The 16,570-nt window shown below is 44.8% G+C and overlaps 2 protein-coding genes across 2 annotated transcripts in view; one reads left to right on the top strand and one right to left on the bottom strand.

Annotated features, from left to right (window-relative positions):
* The window catches only part of LOC134565162 (rho guanine nucleotide exchange factor 38-like), a 136,233-nt gene that overhangs the window by 110,628 nt on the left and 9,035 nt on the right, over positions 1 to 16,570 (top strand). The window contains 9 exon segments of the mRNA XM_063424621.1: positions 1,691 to 1,904; positions 2,058 to 2,077; positions 2,389 to 2,522; positions 6,666 to 6,727; positions 6,729 to 6,768; positions 9,617 to 9,739; positions 12,935 to 13,054; positions 13,057 to 13,255; positions 13,676 to 13,692. Of these exon segments, the coding sequence (XP_063280691.1) occupies positions 1,691 to 1,904; positions 2,058 to 2,077; positions 2,389 to 2,522; positions 6,666 to 6,727; positions 6,729 to 6,768; positions 9,617 to 9,739; positions 12,935 to 13,054; positions 13,057 to 13,255; positions 13,676 to 13,692 (929 nt within the window).
* On the bottom strand, positions 3,919 to 16,137 carry LOC134565154 (spidroin-1-like). The gene is made up of 2 exons (XM_063424606.1): positions 14,210 to 16,137; positions 3,919 to 4,420 (listed from the first exon to the last, which is right to left on the bottom strand). The coding sequence occupies exon 1, from the start codon at positions 16,009 to 16,011 to the stop codon at positions 15,253 to 15,255; it is 759 nt and encodes a 252-aa protein (XP_063280676.1). The 5' UTR covers positions 16,012 to 16,137; the 3' UTR covers positions 3,919 to 4,420; positions 14,210 to 15,252.

The following is a 16,570-nucleotide window of genomic DNA, read 5'->3' on the forward strand; positions in this document are numbered from 1 at the left end:
AGATTTTTTTTCATTATTGCTGCCAGGAGCTGAAAGAAGGAAAAACAGCTCTCTAATGTAAGATACAGGGGAAATGAGGGGGATTGAAATGATGAGAAGGTTTTGGGACATGAAGAAGCCTTAAAAGGCATCTACTGTTAATTTTTTTTATGCAGAACTTTTTTACAGATAATGCCTATTTGAAAGAGATGTTTTAAATATGCAGATGTCTCTTCCCAAAGGCATTCAAATTGTTAGTTAATTAGTCAGCAAGTAAGGATTGGCTTTTGTACTTTTTACACATATAAAAGTAGGAATGAAGGGGTTTTTTTTCTTTTATGCTTTCTGTTGCACAAAACAATAGATGTCAGCCTGCAAAAATATGTGGCTGTTCCCTATATTTTGTACTTCTACATTGTGTTATTTCATCTTTCCATATGCAGAAATCCTTCTTTGTCTACCCTTAACTCTTGCATAGTTAATGTCAGAAAACCTTTTCTGCTCCAAAAGAGCCTTTTTGGGCATGCAAATGGAAAGCTTGCTCTGCTTTATTACCTTCCACACTTACCAGCGGCTCATGTTTAGTTTCAGTGGGGAGGTGCCAGGTAGCTGGTGCTGGAACTGTGCCTTGTTTGCTGAGGAGTGTGCTGTCATGAGGGGAGGCCATGGACATGTCTGTCCTGCTGCTGGAACCTCAGCAGTTCCTGGCCCTGGTCTTGGCCACTGGGTGTTACCCATTCTGGGGAGACCCCATGTTTCTACCAGCCACATGGAAGGTAATGAAGGCACATGTGGTTCAGTCCTTTCATGTTTCTTTCGAGGCTGTTGCGACAGCCCACAAACTGCACAGCCCCTCCCATTCCAACCTGGAGAGTGTAAGCAAAGGCTTTTGTCTGGAGAAGGGCTGGAGTTGAGTTCAGCTGGCTGGGGCCCAAGAGCTCAGGGGAGCCTTCATGGCCTGAGCCACTTGAATGCCTGGGGATGCTGCTCTGCTGCCCCTGCCCAGCCAGTGGGGATTGAGCCTAGAGCCCCAGAGCATCCCTGTGCCCATGCTGGACGCCGAGACTGTCCTACTCTCATCCTTCTGCCACCCTGGCCAGTTGCCTGCTTTGCCTTTATGTAAAGGAGCCTTCCAGCATGTTGGATCAAGCCTGTGTGAATATCCTGTGTGCTCAACATTTCCCCAGGCCAGATTTGGTACCCTTTGGAAGCTGAGGCATCATTAGAAGTAACTGACTGGCAGCCAGCAGAGAAAAACCACAGGTGAAAGGCAGTAAAGCTTAAGTGTCACTGTGCCAAGTCAGGCATGTTGTGAGAAGGGATGCACTGTGAACAGGCATCCAATTACTCACAGCATGGAGATGTTGCAATTTTAAGCCTGAGGGCCCAAAGCAGGATGCAACAGCCCTGCTTACATGCATTTCTCAAACTTCCTGTTATTTGTTCTTCCACCTACATCTCCCTTCCTGGGTATTGTGATGTGTAAGTTATTCCACAAATACCTTTAAACTGAGTGGGACAGTTTCAGAGCTAATGCTTAAGCAAAGTTCTGAAAACAGAAAATTCAGGGTGTTTTTCACTGAGGGGGCGACAGGAGGGTTTACTTTACACCACCTCTGTTCCCTCACAGATGTATTTTTTGACTTGAGTGGTAATTGCAATTCAAGGAATTTCTAATTTTGTGATAATAATTTTGGTGTAAATTACGGAGGAAAGCCAAATTTAATGGACCTGGGATCTCTGTTGATTAAACCAGTGCAATGGCTAATGAAATATCCCTTGTTACTCCAGGAGCTCTTGAACTCAACTCCTTCTTCTCACTGTGACCACAAGGCGCTACAAGATGCCCTTTTTGCTATGAAAAACATTAATGTGAACATCAATGAACTTAAAAGGAAGAAAGATTTAGTTAAGAAAAGAGCACAGTAAGTTTGCTCTTTGTAGGTTTGGGCTGGCCATTACAAGACATGTTTCAGCTCCAGATATTTCACTACATCAATTTTGGCTGGTGCTACCCAAGTTGCGTAACACATTGAGTTTCAAGAGCGTAACAGTGCCTTAATGTCCCTTGTCCTCAGCCAACTATCTTACCTGACTGGTAACTCCAGTATGAAAACAGGGAAAGAATTCATGTTATAGCATCTGTAATGCAGTTGCAAACACTGATAATAATTAAGATGCAGTAGTAGCAATATTTGTTTTTAAGCTTGCCAGGTCAAAGCCCTAACTTCACTCTTCCCAAGGTTAGTGTTGATAATGGGGTTTTCATCTTCTTGAGCATTTTCACACAAGATTATAGCAAATGGCATCAAAATATCTTCTCTCAAATGGTTTCATATTTGTGTGCCTATCCCTGTGAAAAGTCCTGTGAATACAGACTACTGATGTAATGAAATTCTCTGTCTGCAGTGCTGAAGTATAGGAAGAATGATGATGATGAAACCCTTAAAGAAAAGTTTTCCCGATTGAATATTCACTCCATTAGCAAGAAATCCAAGAGGGTCACCAGCCATCTGAAAATACTGATGAGGGGAAAACCTCAGGTACTTACTCCTCCAACTGCAGATTTGCATTGGCAGCTTCAGTTCTGCTTTTGCATGGGGTGTTTTTCAAAACATGTTGGAAATGTGTGGGGAGACAGTGCTAAAAGCAATCTTGCCTCTGATATATTGCAGCTGTGTTAATTACTCAAGAGTGGGAACAGCCTTGCCCTCACAGCTATGGGTGTGATAAAAACTCAAGAGTGGGAACAGCCTTGCCCTCACAGCTATGGGTGTGATAAAAGAGTGAGTTAGCTGGTTGGAGTCAGTTGGAGTTTGCTGGCTATGCTGTGAGGAGGAAGGGATGGGAGGTCATGCAAGGGACAGGAAGGAGTGAATTGGAACTGCTGAAGGAAGAGAGAAGGAGAGAAAGAGCCAGAGCTGTCTAGAGCTGCCCATGGGAGGCTACATAGAAAAGGTATGAAAGACTTTTAGATAACAAGGAGCTGATGCTTGAAGCCTTCTGAGATTTTACCAAAGCACTCTGAGTGTCGTGGCCATCTCTACAACCACAGAAACTGAGTTTGTGATGCTGCTTTTTTTCCTGCCTAATTTATAAAGTCATTTTCTGACTGTCACATAAGACAGGAAAGATCTTTGGGATTGAAATAGAAAATAATGTAATGTGTTCTCCACCTTTTCCTTTTTTACACAAGAGTTTCTTAAACTTCTGGTCTTCAGCAGAGAGGAAGTGAGTGGTGGTTTTGTGAACCTCAGCCAGAGGTCAGCATTTTGCAGATACCCTAGCAACAGTTATTGTTAGGGCTGAGAACACGTTTAGTCCATCTTGCTCATGTAACATTAAGGTTTGTGAAGCCAGGGTCTCTATTAACTATATGGAAGCTGGACAGAGAAACGCAGAACACAACCAATATGGTCTAATCATATGTTCTCCTCCTTATTCTTGAAATGGCCAGTTATATACAGTTTCAAATAGTTTACAGTTGCAGGTGTTTTCTAACTGGCACTCAGTGTGAAAAGGAATGCAAACAATCTCAGTTTAAGGTAGCTACCATGATTCTACTCTAACTATCATATCTAATCCATACACACACCTTAACCTAAATTCTAACTGCGCCACAGGCTCGTCTACTTCTACACAGGCCCAGAACTGAGGCCCAGCAGGCCCAAACCTGAGGCCCAGTTTGGGATAGCTCAAACTTCAATCCATAATACATCATGTCCATGTTCTTTAAGAAATCCTGTTACAGGTTTGGAATCCACCAAGGAAGATGAGCAGTGTTTCTAATTAGGAAAAGCCACAGGGTTTGCCTCTACATGTGCAAGACCTGGAACCATCAAAACTACAGAAACAAAGAACTCTGTTGTTATAAATGAAATGGCCAATTAAAATTATTAATAATAATTTTATTTAAAAAATCAATTGGACAGAATTTTGGGTAAGCACACAATCAAAGATTCAGTGTCGAGTCCCGGGATTGGCACTGGGTGAACCTTAGCTTCGGCCTCTATCGCACCGGAGCTCCCTTGTTCACGAATTTGGTTTCTGCGGGCTCTGCTTATACACAGTTTCTTCAGCGGGACAGTGTTGCTTCATACTTTTTTTTGTCTCTTTTGTTTCTTTCTATATTCATGTAGTCCTCTTTTCACCGTCCTGTCAGTTCAATAGGTTTTTCTGAGGAGAGATGAATACTTGATTCTATTTTGGGAACCAGGTATTGGGATGTATAGTTCTGAGGGTGCGGCGAGATTCATATCGGCTGATCATTTGGGATGAGCACTCTAGATGGGGGGATGAGATCCATATATCATCCTGATCGCTGGGTCATTCACACTCCCACCGGGATGGCACATCTGCTGCTGGAGTTGCCCTCTTTTCTGTTGTAAATTACTGCTGCTCTCAAAGGTATCTGATTCCCGTGCTCATCTCATTCCCAGACCTGAATGATTTTAACCAGTTATTAATAAAACAACTTGAATTATATTACATATATATAAAACAGGAATTATCCTACATCATTTATTGTTACATTCTCCTGTGGGAATGGTCTCTCCCCCCTCAGGGACCCCTAGAGCTTGTACCATGTAGTTTGACCCTTCCTTCCCTTTCTGACCCCATTGGCTGTGTCCCAAATTGCCCCTCCCTGGCAAGAGCTGAGAAAAGACCCTGTTCCTCTGTGCATGCCCTCTTTCCCTCTGGAGACCACCTGGAATAAGCATCTTGATCTGCAGCTGAGGGTCAGAGCCTCTTTTGGGTTCTTTTTCCTGTCTATGAAATATTCCTCCAAAGCCTGAGAAGGCCTCAGCTAGCTTGGAACTTCGGAGGGGTTAAAAAGGAGGATTTATTTTCAATTTATTACATCTGTGATGAGTCTGATGGATGTTGGGCCACCAGAAGTAAAATGCTCCTTCATAATTTCAAAGTTGTAATTCAAAACCTAGCAGGATAAACATTTTCAGGAAAACCTAAATTGAAACCTCAAAGAAAATCAATTAAAATGGCCTTGAAAGTGATATCCAGTGCACTTCACTGCATGAGATGGCTGATTACACAAGGTCACTTGCCTTTCCAGATGTGACTTTACAAGATACATGCCATTTGTTCCTGGTTTGTTTTTTATCAGTGTTTCCCCTCTTTTTCTGATCCAAACTGAAACATGAGATTGGAAACTAGAGGTTATTAGCCATAGAAATTAGAAGATATTTATTAGAAATAGGCATTAAGATGATGCGTGTTGCTTAGTACTTGCTGCTCTTTGTGCTGTATCAGTTGCCTAAGGAGGGAAAAGATAGATGTGCGAGACCAGTATTGAGGAATGCAAGGATGTCTGACAAGGGGAAGGATGTTCACCAGAACAGGAGACAAGAATCCAAGATTACCAGAAATACTGAGATAACGAGACTTCTCAGGCCCCAGGACCAGATAAAGACTGGTTTCATAGCTTGGACTATGACCAGAGGATCAGTGAGCATGCGCAAGGCAATGGGGTCAGAAGTTCATCTTGAGAGGAAGACTCCTTCCTTCATCTCTTAGACCCCCGAGACGACCACCAGAGACAACTGAGCAGGCGCAAAGAACTGATAAGCTAATTAGCATAAGAAGCGGAGAGGGGGGGAGCCAAAGGATTAATATGAGTGGCAGTATTGTGAAATTTGCTGCATATGTCACATTCTATAGGATAAAAGAAAACGCGAGTGAGCGGGGGGTGCGCATGCTTTTGGGAACTATCCCGCATTGCGTCCAGCACTGAATAAACTACATACCTACTTTAAAACTCACTTTGGCTCTGAGTTTTAGACTTTTTCTTTTGGTCAAAACCACCTGCATATTTTTTTTTCTCTTAGTTCATTTATTTATACGGTGGAAATTTCTGTATTCAGAATGTGATGGACACCAGCAAGGCTATAAAATCAGAGGAAAAGGGAATTAAATTTGATAAGGAGGATATGTGATTTTTCTTTTCCTTTTTTTTTCATTTAGAATCTCCTGGTTTATGTATCTTGGGGTTTATTTCTTATTAAGCTTAAAACATTTGAGGATCATTTTAGTATCAGAATGCATCCGTTAGAGATTCAGCCATCTCTCCTGGTTAATTAGACTGAGAAAGTTCCCAACTCACGTCTTGGAACATGCTGAGACCCTCATGGCAAAACCACTAAGACGTGACTCGAGATTTCTGGAAGCCCTGCAGGAAAAGACGGGCAGAAATGACCACGTTTTCAGGGTGTTCCCAGTCGGCATAAAGAAGTTTCCCGAGGCCATTCCCGGCTGCCAGCGTTTCAAGAGGGAAGGCTGGCACGGCTCTGGGATAACAGCTCCATCTACAGCCGGCCTGCGGGAGAGTGCCCTGGCCCTGAAATATCCAGCACATCCCGCCTTTTCCTCCCTCCTTCCCTCATGCGGGGCAACAGCACACAGGAAAGTGAAGCGTTTTGTCGGCACACGCCAGTGGGCTTGTAGTCAAGCAACTCCCTGCTTCCACAAGGATTAAAGATTAAATTCTCTGCCACGTTGCCCAGTGGTGTTCAGTTTTCTTGAATTAGAGCTGGAGCTTGGGAGAATTAAGGGTTGATCTGTTTTCAAAGGGAGGAGTTCAGGGATTTTTCTAGCAGTACTCTGGATGTTTCTTTCATTAGCCAGGCTCTTTTGGGCTGCCAAAATGACTGTGCAAATGTCTACTTTAGGTGAAAGATTGAACATTTAATAAGGAAGAAAAGTTGTTTCAAAGTCTAGAGAAGACTGTGAAATTGTGTGAAGACCATTTCACTCTGTTCGCAATATCTCCAGGTGGGTACAGGTCTTTTTCCTGTCTATAACAAGTTTGGCACACATTTCTGCCACTGGTTGGGCAACACCAAATTATTTATAATCAGGCTGTTTACATCAGAATATCAAACAAATAGGCTATGCTGCCACTGCATTACTGAGCCCATGGCAAAACAGTTTTAAAGCCCACACTTTTGTGATTTTCCCCTGACAGAATCAGGTTCTGTGGAGACCCAAAGGTGCAGAGAAGAAGGTGCTGTCTGGAGGCATGGTTAGGACTTTGAATCTCTGTGTGAAGCTGTCACCCCTGTCCTGGGTTGAAAAATGTAACCAAAAATGTGTATTCTATTTTCATCTGTTGAAACCAATTGGGACATATTGTTCTTTATCTCTTGTAACTCTAGGGGGCAGAAGAGGGCAGATGCCTTCTGTTAATGGGACAACTGATAACACCAGACAAGGCAGTGCCTTCTTATCTCTTCCTCCACCCATCCTCCTCCGAGGGATATCACCTGTGAATGGGCCATTTAAGGCCTCTCACATGACTGATAAGGTTACTTCATTCCATTGTGAGATGCTCCACTCAGTGGGAGGAGCCAAAGCCTTTCCACTGGGATAAAACCAGCACTCCCAAACACCAAGATAGCCTGTTTCCACTGGATTCACAGAAGACTGGACCCTTTCTTGAGGATCATCTCTACTCCAATGGAGCCACATCTGTCACTCCAGGAGGACTTACTTCAGACTGATTCCAACACCCTGACCAACAGGGTGTTAGGTTTGCATTCTGACTCTGTCAGTGGTCCTTTGTATTATTGCATTTATTTTATTTTTACCCCTTTTTTTGTTGTTTTTTCTCTCTCTATTAAATTGTGTTTCTGTTATGAACGAATTCTCAGTGGGTGTAGGTGCTCTAGGGGCTGCCCCTGTGTAGCTGCCGTGGCCCAAGATGTGGCGTGGTTATGTCTTCTGCTGCCGCTGCCAGACCCCTGCCACCATAGGCGGGACTCTGCCCTGGGAGGATGCCTTGGCGGCCACCGGAGCCACTGCGGCTGCTGGTGTGGCAGCCCCTGCCTCCAGGCAGCAGTGGCCCCGCCACCTGGTCCTGTTGCTGTTGACAGGAGCTGTGGCTAGGCAGGTGGTTCCACAGGGTTCTGGATGGGGCAATGGGAGGCGCCAGGGCCCCAGCGCCTCAAGGACAGGTGACCCCCATCCCTGGTGGGATGTGGCAGGGCTGTCCCGCCGTCCTCATGGAGGCTGTAGTGCCCTGCTGGGCAGCAGCTATCCTACCGGTCCTGCATTTCTGAATTAGCATGTTAAAAGCTAGTGATTGTCCTGATTGTATCTACTGTAATCGGAGCTCACCCAGCCCCCCCCCTCACTGCCTACTCAAGGAAGGCATATGCAAATAAGACGAACACACAGCAAGCTTGGAGAGAGTTCTTTGGAGATGAAGGGCACCCCAAGATGAAAGACTGGACACAGTAAAAGAGCCAGGCGATGCTCTCACCGAGGAGGAGGTGGACGCACCCCCTGGCCTGGTTTGAGAACTCGCCATGATCTATTAAGAGTCTGATGGGCATGGGGACTGGGCCAGCTCGAGTGACAGATTCGGAGAGAAACTCTCAAGGTTTTTCCATGAGGGTAAAGAGCTGACGTCTGCTGCTTTGCACTTCAGCAACCAGACCTCCACTGCTCTGCCTTCTGATGGTTGACCAGAGAGAGCTTCTAGCTGTTCCCATGGGAACAAGGACTCGGCACCTACTGCTTATGAACTGGGACATTTCCTGCTCCTTCGGATTGCTACAGCAGCGTGAAAAACTCTGTCGAGCTCTACCACCCAGCTGATCACTTTAATAAAGAGCTGATCACTTTAATAAAGAGCTGAATATTAATAAAGGCATTAGCCCTGTTCATTTCATTTCTGACTTGGAGTCTCACTGGTTTTGTTTTCAAACCAGTACAACCCCCATCTGCTGCAGTGGAGGATCAACTGCTTCTCATTAAAGATTGGATAACTGAGCTGCAGCCACATGAATTAAAATGTCCTAAAATACATATTCTGGATGGAAGGACTCCTTCCCTTTTCCCATGTTTAGGTTGTGTTGAGGGCTAGCATTAGATGTATAGAGTGCTTGAGTTCTCTAAAATGCCTTTGCTTCATTCCTGCTCTCCAGAGATGAAGGTTAGCTTGTGATTTATCAATCTGCCCCTCCCATCGACTACTTGCCAGCTTTGTAGATGGCATGAGGCCTGGAAAAGTGTAAGTGTGCCCTAACCAGGCATGGATGTTGTTTGAGAGAGAGGCAAGATCAGTAACCAGCTGGCTGGAGCTTATCACAAATGTACCTTGTTTGGTTCTGCAGACAGGGAAAGGCCAGGGAGCTCAGCCAACAAGGGCTGTTGCCTGGAATGGTGCTGACAGCTCCTTATCCAAACGGATCTGCACTTCATTAAGATTTAAATTCTGAGCAACTGAAATACACCACTGTAGTCCTATTTAGTCCCCCAAAAGAGACTTTTGAGGGTGTATGGTAAGCTGTCTTCTTGCTGAGGAGTAGCTGACTTCCAGTGGGATATCATTATATCCAGTGTGATATCATATTCTTTAGTTTAGGGCATAGTTCTTTCAGTTGAACATTAACAGCTTGATTCTTAAATAGTTTACATTGAAAATAGACAAAGTACAGGAAAATATTATCACAGTAAGCAACCTCACAATGACTGGAAACTGCACAGCAGCTGCACAGGTGTCAGAGATGGAAAACATTTCTGATTCCATCAGTATTATTGCAATAGCTGCATGAGTGAATGCAGCATATTAAAACAGATTGTAATAGTTTCATCTTCCTACCATCTTTTCACTTAGGATTCTTTACATCTGGCTGCCCAGAATATAATTGGGTTTCAGGAAATCCTGCAAGACAAAGATGACAAAGTCAATGACTGTTCAGAAGAATGGACCAACATTGCAAATCTATGTGAAGACTTAGTAAGTTAATGCAATGTCCAGTCTGACACAGCTATCTGTATGTCTGAAAAAACAGCTGTATGTGAGGAAGACTAGGACAGAGACGAGACGAGACGAGACGAGACGAGACGAGACGAGACGAGACGAGACGAGACGAGACGAGACGAGACGAGAAGAGAAGAGAAGAGAAGAGAAGAGAAGAGAAGAGAAGAGAAGAGAAGAGAAGAGAAGAGAAGAGAAGAGAAGAGAAAACTAGTTTAGGAATCTCTTGGGCAAGATAAGTGGGAGGTTTGGTTGAATTTCTGTAAGAACTAAGATAAAATACAATATAAATGCATTGTGTTTTCCTTAGAAGAACTAAAGAAAACTTGTCAAGCTAAATTCCTGGGTTTATACTGAAATCGTTGTGTTAAATTTGTATCATCTGAACAATCCTGTATTTATGTCACCTGAACTTCAGAAAAGAGCAGCAAATTGTTGCCTTGCTGCTTTTGTTACCAGCACTTGCAGTTTGAGTGACTTTTGTGATTGATATTGTGCTTATGTACTGTTAGCTCCTGGAATCACAGATCTGTAAAAATCTCAGATTTATTAACTGGAAAAAGGCCTCTCGGAACATCAAGTCCAGATATTAACATAGTGCTGTCAAATCCTTCATATAGGGAAACCTTGAAAAATCCAAATATAGCCCATAGTAATTAATAAAGCAATTTAAAAAATAGTAATAGTTTTCCAACTAGTCTTCTGCTTTCAGAATTAAAATGAAGTCTAATGCCTGGCTCTAATAAGAGACTTAAATGTCTCTTCAAAATGGGACAGACTGCTTCTTCAAACAGCTGCTCAAGCTGGAAAAATTCAGAGGTGGAGGTTTGTGGCGGAGCATTATTTTAGGTTTATTATGATTTCATATTTGTTGTAATAACTCAGTTTTGTGTACCCCATTTTCCTTCATGTGCCCTCAATTCAGTTCTGTGTATCCCTACCCCCCTCATTAATATTCCTTTGTCTCCTTCAGTTGCTTTAATTTAAGCATGCACCTGTTATGTTATGTGACTTTCAGTTATCTGTCTATTATCTTTCCCGCCTTATGTAAACCCATCCCACACATCCTGGATTGGTTTCTGCTAGCTTTACCCACTGATGCAACACCCTAGATACAGACCCTAATTGGTTGCTGTAATTTTACCGCTCCCTTTACCCCTCCCCTAAGCTTGTTGTATAAAACCCACTGCCCAAGCCCTGCTCGGGGCTTCTTGGGGTTTTGCTTTTCAGTTGCTCATCTCCTTAATAAACCTCTTCAGTTCACCCCAAGACCCGTCTCGTCTCCACTCCATCTCTGCGTCCGAAATAGACACTGCCGAGAACATCGGAGTCCCTAGGTGGGGAGGTGAGAGCTCCCCAGGGGGAAGGTGTTACACCCCTGGTCGCTGTGTGCCCTGGGACAGGAGAGAGTCACACACCGCGACAGAGGTTTTCTTACACTTTCCTAGTTTAGTGCTGACTCAAATATAGTCATTAGGTCCTTTCCAAAATATTGAAAGCAGAGTCTGCCAAGAAACAGAAGGCTCTTTGACAGACTACAACCTCCAGGATAATGACAAGGAAGTAAGGTGATGTATTTCCTTTCCTTTGAAATTCCCACATGTGAAAAGTATCTCAAAAATTAATCTCAGTAATCAAAACAATATTTTCAATGTCTTTACAATGAATGGTTGCACAAAGTGCAAAATAACACCTCCATATCATTGCAGTGGTGAGTGTGTCCAATATGGAAGCTGCCCCCATATTCAGAACCATAAAAGTAGAAGTAATTCCACAACAGATGAAACAGAAAACTTTTTAGGAAAAAAAATTTAACAGCTATTGTTTCATGACCTAGCTACTCTGAAGGTCTATGTAATGAAAACAAACAAAACCCAACAACTTGATTTTATTTATTTTAACTGTGGACATTTTTATTAATGATTGCTAATTTATACCTAATATCTGTTTATTTCTGTGACTTGGATGTACAAAATTACAAGGATTCCCTATCCTGTGCATACAGGTTTTTTTAAAACACTCTTGGCTTGACATTGCAAAATGAGATGTTCTCACTGAACAACCCATAGTGTTCCTCACATGTTTTCCTGAAAGGTTATTATCAAGGGAAATCTCAGCAATGGACTCAGGTTGATAGTTTGGGGTTTTTTCCCTTGGTGCATTTGTCAATAATGTATACCTTCCTCTCTCATTAGATTTTTTTGAAAATTTTCAGGGCAGAAATTCCCAGTAGCCTCATTTTCAAAAATCAAGTTCAGCAGTTTGGAAGAATTGTTTTCTTAATGCATCAAAAATTGGTTTGCTAAACAGCCCCGTTTTTCAGGTGGAAATAAAATAGTAGCAATTTAGCCAGCATATATCATCTTGGCCTTGGAGAGCAACTCTGGGGCTAAAATGGATCTCTCCTCAACTCTAGTTTGTTTTCGAGAATGCAGAAGCAGCTGCTTTTTTATTCTCACTTCCAACCCAACAACTTAATTCACACAGAATGTCCAAGAGCTTTAATATGATGATGAATTTCACTCACTACAAGCCTGTGCTATATTTGAACAAATGACTTACAAAAATTTTATTTCATGCAATATTAATCCCTTGAGACAATTAGAGACTAATGGAAAAGTCTGAGGAAGACTGGTTTTTTACCACGTGTCTAATTTTGTTGATTACTAGATATAAAACCAACAAGCATAGCCTAATTTAATCAAATCAAGTGATTGTGTTTGCTTAAACAGGAATTGAGTTACAGTTGTTTCCAGGAGAGAAAAAAAATAAAAGCAGCTTTGAGAGAATTCAAGACTGCCACTTAATAAGACCTCATTTGCTTTAGACTGTATATTGGTGTGGGCCTTCAAGCTAAGGAAACCCCAGTTTTATTTGATTGCTTGACCAATCCTTGCTGTTTTCCCTCAGTGGCAGCTCCCTAGGGGCAGAGGCTGCATGCTCCAAGGGACCACTGCCATTAGCAGACACTGTAAGCTGAAAAAGTGATACCTTTCCTGTTATGAAGGAGATTCTGAGTTGTGCTGGACCCTGCTTGAAACTGCCTCTGGCAGCAGTGCTTTGGGAAGAGTGATTAACAGATTGCTTGATGGTCTGCCATCAGGCTCAACCCCTTATGGCATCTGAAGGACTGTGTGAATAAGGTAATGAGTAGGTCTGGCTTATACCTTCCAGATGACTCAGCTGGACAAGCTTGTCTTGATTCCTCTCTCAGCACTGCAAGCCCTGTTTCCAGGCCCTCAGAAGCTCATCCAGAAACGCTATGACAAGTTGTTGGACTACAACAGCTACCTTCACAGAGGTCAGCTGGAGAAGAGCTGGACCTGGCAAAGAAAGGCTATGAGGCTCTAAATGCACAGCTAGTGGAAGAACTTCTGGTATTCAACAGAGAAGTTAAAAAGATTGTGTTTAACTGTCTACATTGCTTCATCACCCTCCTCAGGAATATTATGTTTGCAGCACTTCAATCAAACTGCTGCTGTGGTGCCTATTCTAGTAAGTACATTAGAAACAGATGTAGCTGTGCCTTAATTTGTCTTTTTTCATTCTGTATGCTTTGCCTAAAATTATGTAGGACACATATCTACAAAGCTACACTGATTTACTGATTTTGTGATTTTGTTTGTTCTGCTGAGCACAGTCAGATTTGGGTTTTTTCCTTTGCAAGCTCAGTAAAGATTAAGTTCATAGAATCAAAATGGTTTGGTTGGAAGGGACATTAAGGACCATCTAGTTCCAATTCCCCTGCCATTAACAGGGATACCTTCCACTAGACCAAGTTGCTTAAAGCCCCATCCAACCCAACCTGTAAAGCTTCCAGGGATAAGGAACCCACAGCTTCCTTGCAGAAGCCTTTTAAGTGCCTCATCAGGGTCACAGTAAACTACTGTAAACCTGCCTTCATTCAGTTTAAAGCCATTCGCCCTAGTCCTGTCACTACATGCCCTTGTAAAATGTCCCTCTCCACCTTTCCTGTAGGCCCCTTTTACATACTGAAGACCACAGTAAGGTCACTCAAGAGCGGGTTTTGAGCAACTTGCATTCTGAACTTTTGTCAGACCTGGGCTTTTCATTGAGAATAATCCTAATGGAACTGTTCCCACTGTTGCAGTGATAGTAATGGCAAGAATATTACAGGAAGGCAAAAAGAAGACAGCTGCTAGCATTTCTTAGCATGTACCCTGACTAGCCCAGAAAACACAGGAAATTATAAGAAAGTACATGAACACCTCCTTTGCTGCTAGACCTGCAGATGACTGCAAAAGAGAAACAAGTTAGGAGATCCGATAAAATAATTTTTATGAAAATCAAGTTGCTTTAAACCCCAAATATGATGCAGAAGCTCCTGCAGATATCTCTCGGCGGTAATGAATAGCCTTGCCTGGAGGACTTGAACCCCCTGAGAAACACAGCTGCAACAATGCCTTCCACACATACAAATCCACTCACCTGAAGAGAAGCAAGGCTGCTTGGGAAATACACTCTAGTAAGGCAATTCTGGAGTGTTCCTTTCCATCAAGGCTGGAACAGAGCACATTGTAGTAAGGGGCTGCTGAAAAATTAAGCAAACAATGTCAGGATCAAAACAGAGCTATGGTGTTGAATGGGAAAATGAAAGCTTTTTCTGCATGAAGAAATTTTATCCCTGTAATTTGATGTTTTCATGTCTTGCAAGCTGTTGTATTGGGCATTGTTTTCTGTGAGGGTCTGGCTACAAAATTATCTTATTTTTCTTTTATTTCTGTTTACATCAGCAAATGTATTTGGTATTAGGCATAGATGAAAAGCACTTTGTTGCCATGAGTTTTTCCTGGTTTGGCTGAGCGTTCATATTAAAGAAGTCTGTATCTTCTCATGCTCTTTTAATGTAAACACCAGCTATGTTCTATAAACATAGCCATTGTTTGTACATTCCCTGCTGGGACAAACAAGACTGTGTGACGGTCTCCTTAACCAATGTGGTGGGGAGGTGGGAATTCCTTCCTCCAATCCACAGGCCTCATAGGAAAAGTATAAAAGTAGGCTTTTGTAAATAAACCGGGGCTTCTGCCCTGCATGCTCTGTTGCACCCAGATCTGTGTCCCCAGTCTGTTTTCTGGCTAGGCCTGCACAGTGATAACTGGTGCCCAACGTGGTCAAGTTGCAAGCTAGTGAGGCAAGAAAAAAGAAGAAAAAAAAAAAAAAAAAAAAGAAGAAGAAAAAAATCTGCCTTCTACAGCTGCAAAAAGAAGAAACCCACGATGTTCTCAGAGGAACGACTGATGATGGAACTGCTCCACTCCTTTTTGTTGTCCCGTGATGCTGACCTGACCAGGAAACATGTGAGAGAACTGTTTAGCTGGGGAAAGAAACTTGGAATTTTTTATAGTGCTGAAAAAACACTCTCAATCGGCCCATGGCGAACCCTGGGGAAAAGCCTTTTCTCATCCGTCCTTGACGGAAACTCTAAGGCAGGCACTCTTTTACGGGCATGGACCACAGTTTTCCTGCTTTTAAAAGAGGCTGGAGAGGAATTCGAAGCTGATTCTGGGCTTTCGACAGGAACCAGGACTGGTTCCCCTGTGATCTCCGTCTCTTATGACGATGATTGCTCTGATGCAGAGTTCGAGCCCATGCAGGAGACCCCCACCCCCATGTCGGGTGTTGGGCGTGGCCAGCGCGGGGTTGTTGGAAGGGCTGCGGGACTTTTGTGAGCCTTTTTGCTGGGTCACTGTGCCCGGGTGGTGCCGCTGGCGTGCGTGCGCTGCCTCCGCCCGTGTCGCGCTGAGCCAGAGCGGTTCAACGCCGCTCCCGCCGTGGCCGCCGCTCCGCCGGCCCTGCTCCCCGCCCCTCACGGGCCCGGCATGCCGCGGCGACCCCCCCGCTGCCCGCCGCCGCTGCGGGGTCCACCCTGCAGCTGCCGCGCGGAGCCGCGCCGCCTCGCCCGCCCCCTGCCGCCGCCTCCCCACTCTGCCCCGCCCCGCCGCGACCTGCTCCGCGCAGGATTCGGCAGGCGAGCCTGGCGGGGACAGCCCCTCCTTGCCCCATCCCCCCGCCGCGCCAAATGCTGTGCGTGGGGTCGCCGCCAGTGGCAGCCCGTGCGGCGCCCACAGCGGAGCCGCCGCCGCCGCCCACTGCGCCACGCCCTGCCCCACGCGTCCGGTGCTGGTCTGGCGCCTCGGGGGGAGGGCTGGGTGCAATGCTGCCCTCCGCTGCCCGGCGCCCCGTGCCGTGCGACCCCCCCCGCGCCACCGCGCGGCACCGCCGCGCATCCCCTCCCTGCCGCTCAGAGAATGCCCCCCCGCACCGAGCAGGAGGGGCTGTCGGCTGCCGCTGCTGCCGCCGACCCGCCCACCGACCCATCAGCTGACGGAACAGGAGCTGAGAGCAGTGGCCCGTCGGCCACGCCCCCCTGCCCAGCACGACGATCACCCCCCCGCACAGAGCAGGGGCTGAGTGAGTCACTGTCCCCCGCCCACCCCCCCTACGGGGCCGGGTCGACTGTGGGAGATGATAACGGGGCAAAAGCATTGTCTGATGTACACGCTTTTCCTGTCATGAAATCGGATGAGGTTTTTAGTCCTGCATCCCAGCCAAATCAGGCTGCTAAGCTAACAGAGCTGCTGCCTGCAGATGCAGCTTTGCCCGAGCCAGTTCAGGGACCTGTGGGTTTGGTTCCACAGCATCATAGCCATGATGACCCATCATGGGCAGTCCCGTTTCCCTTATTAAGGGATGTGGCAAAAAATAATACAAGCTTTACTGAGGCAATTCAATGGATAACTGCAGAATTTGAGAATCTCATATTTCCTTATGAAATAAGAGGTTTTG

This window comes from Prinia subflava (assembly GCF_021018805.1).
Source record: "Prinia subflava isolate CZ2003 ecotype Zambia chromosome W unlocalized genomic scaffold, Cam_Psub_1.2 scaffold_37_NEW, whole genome shotgun sequence".
NCBI lineage: Eukaryota > Metazoa > Chordata > Aves > Passeriformes > Cisticolidae > Prinia > Prinia subflava.

What these genes read in the sequence shown, in the direction of transcription:
- LOC134565154 (XM_063424606.1), bottom strand. Translation starts at nt 16,011, where the DNA reads ATGCGCGGCGGTGCCGCGCGGTGGCGCGGGGGGGGTCGCACGGCACGG.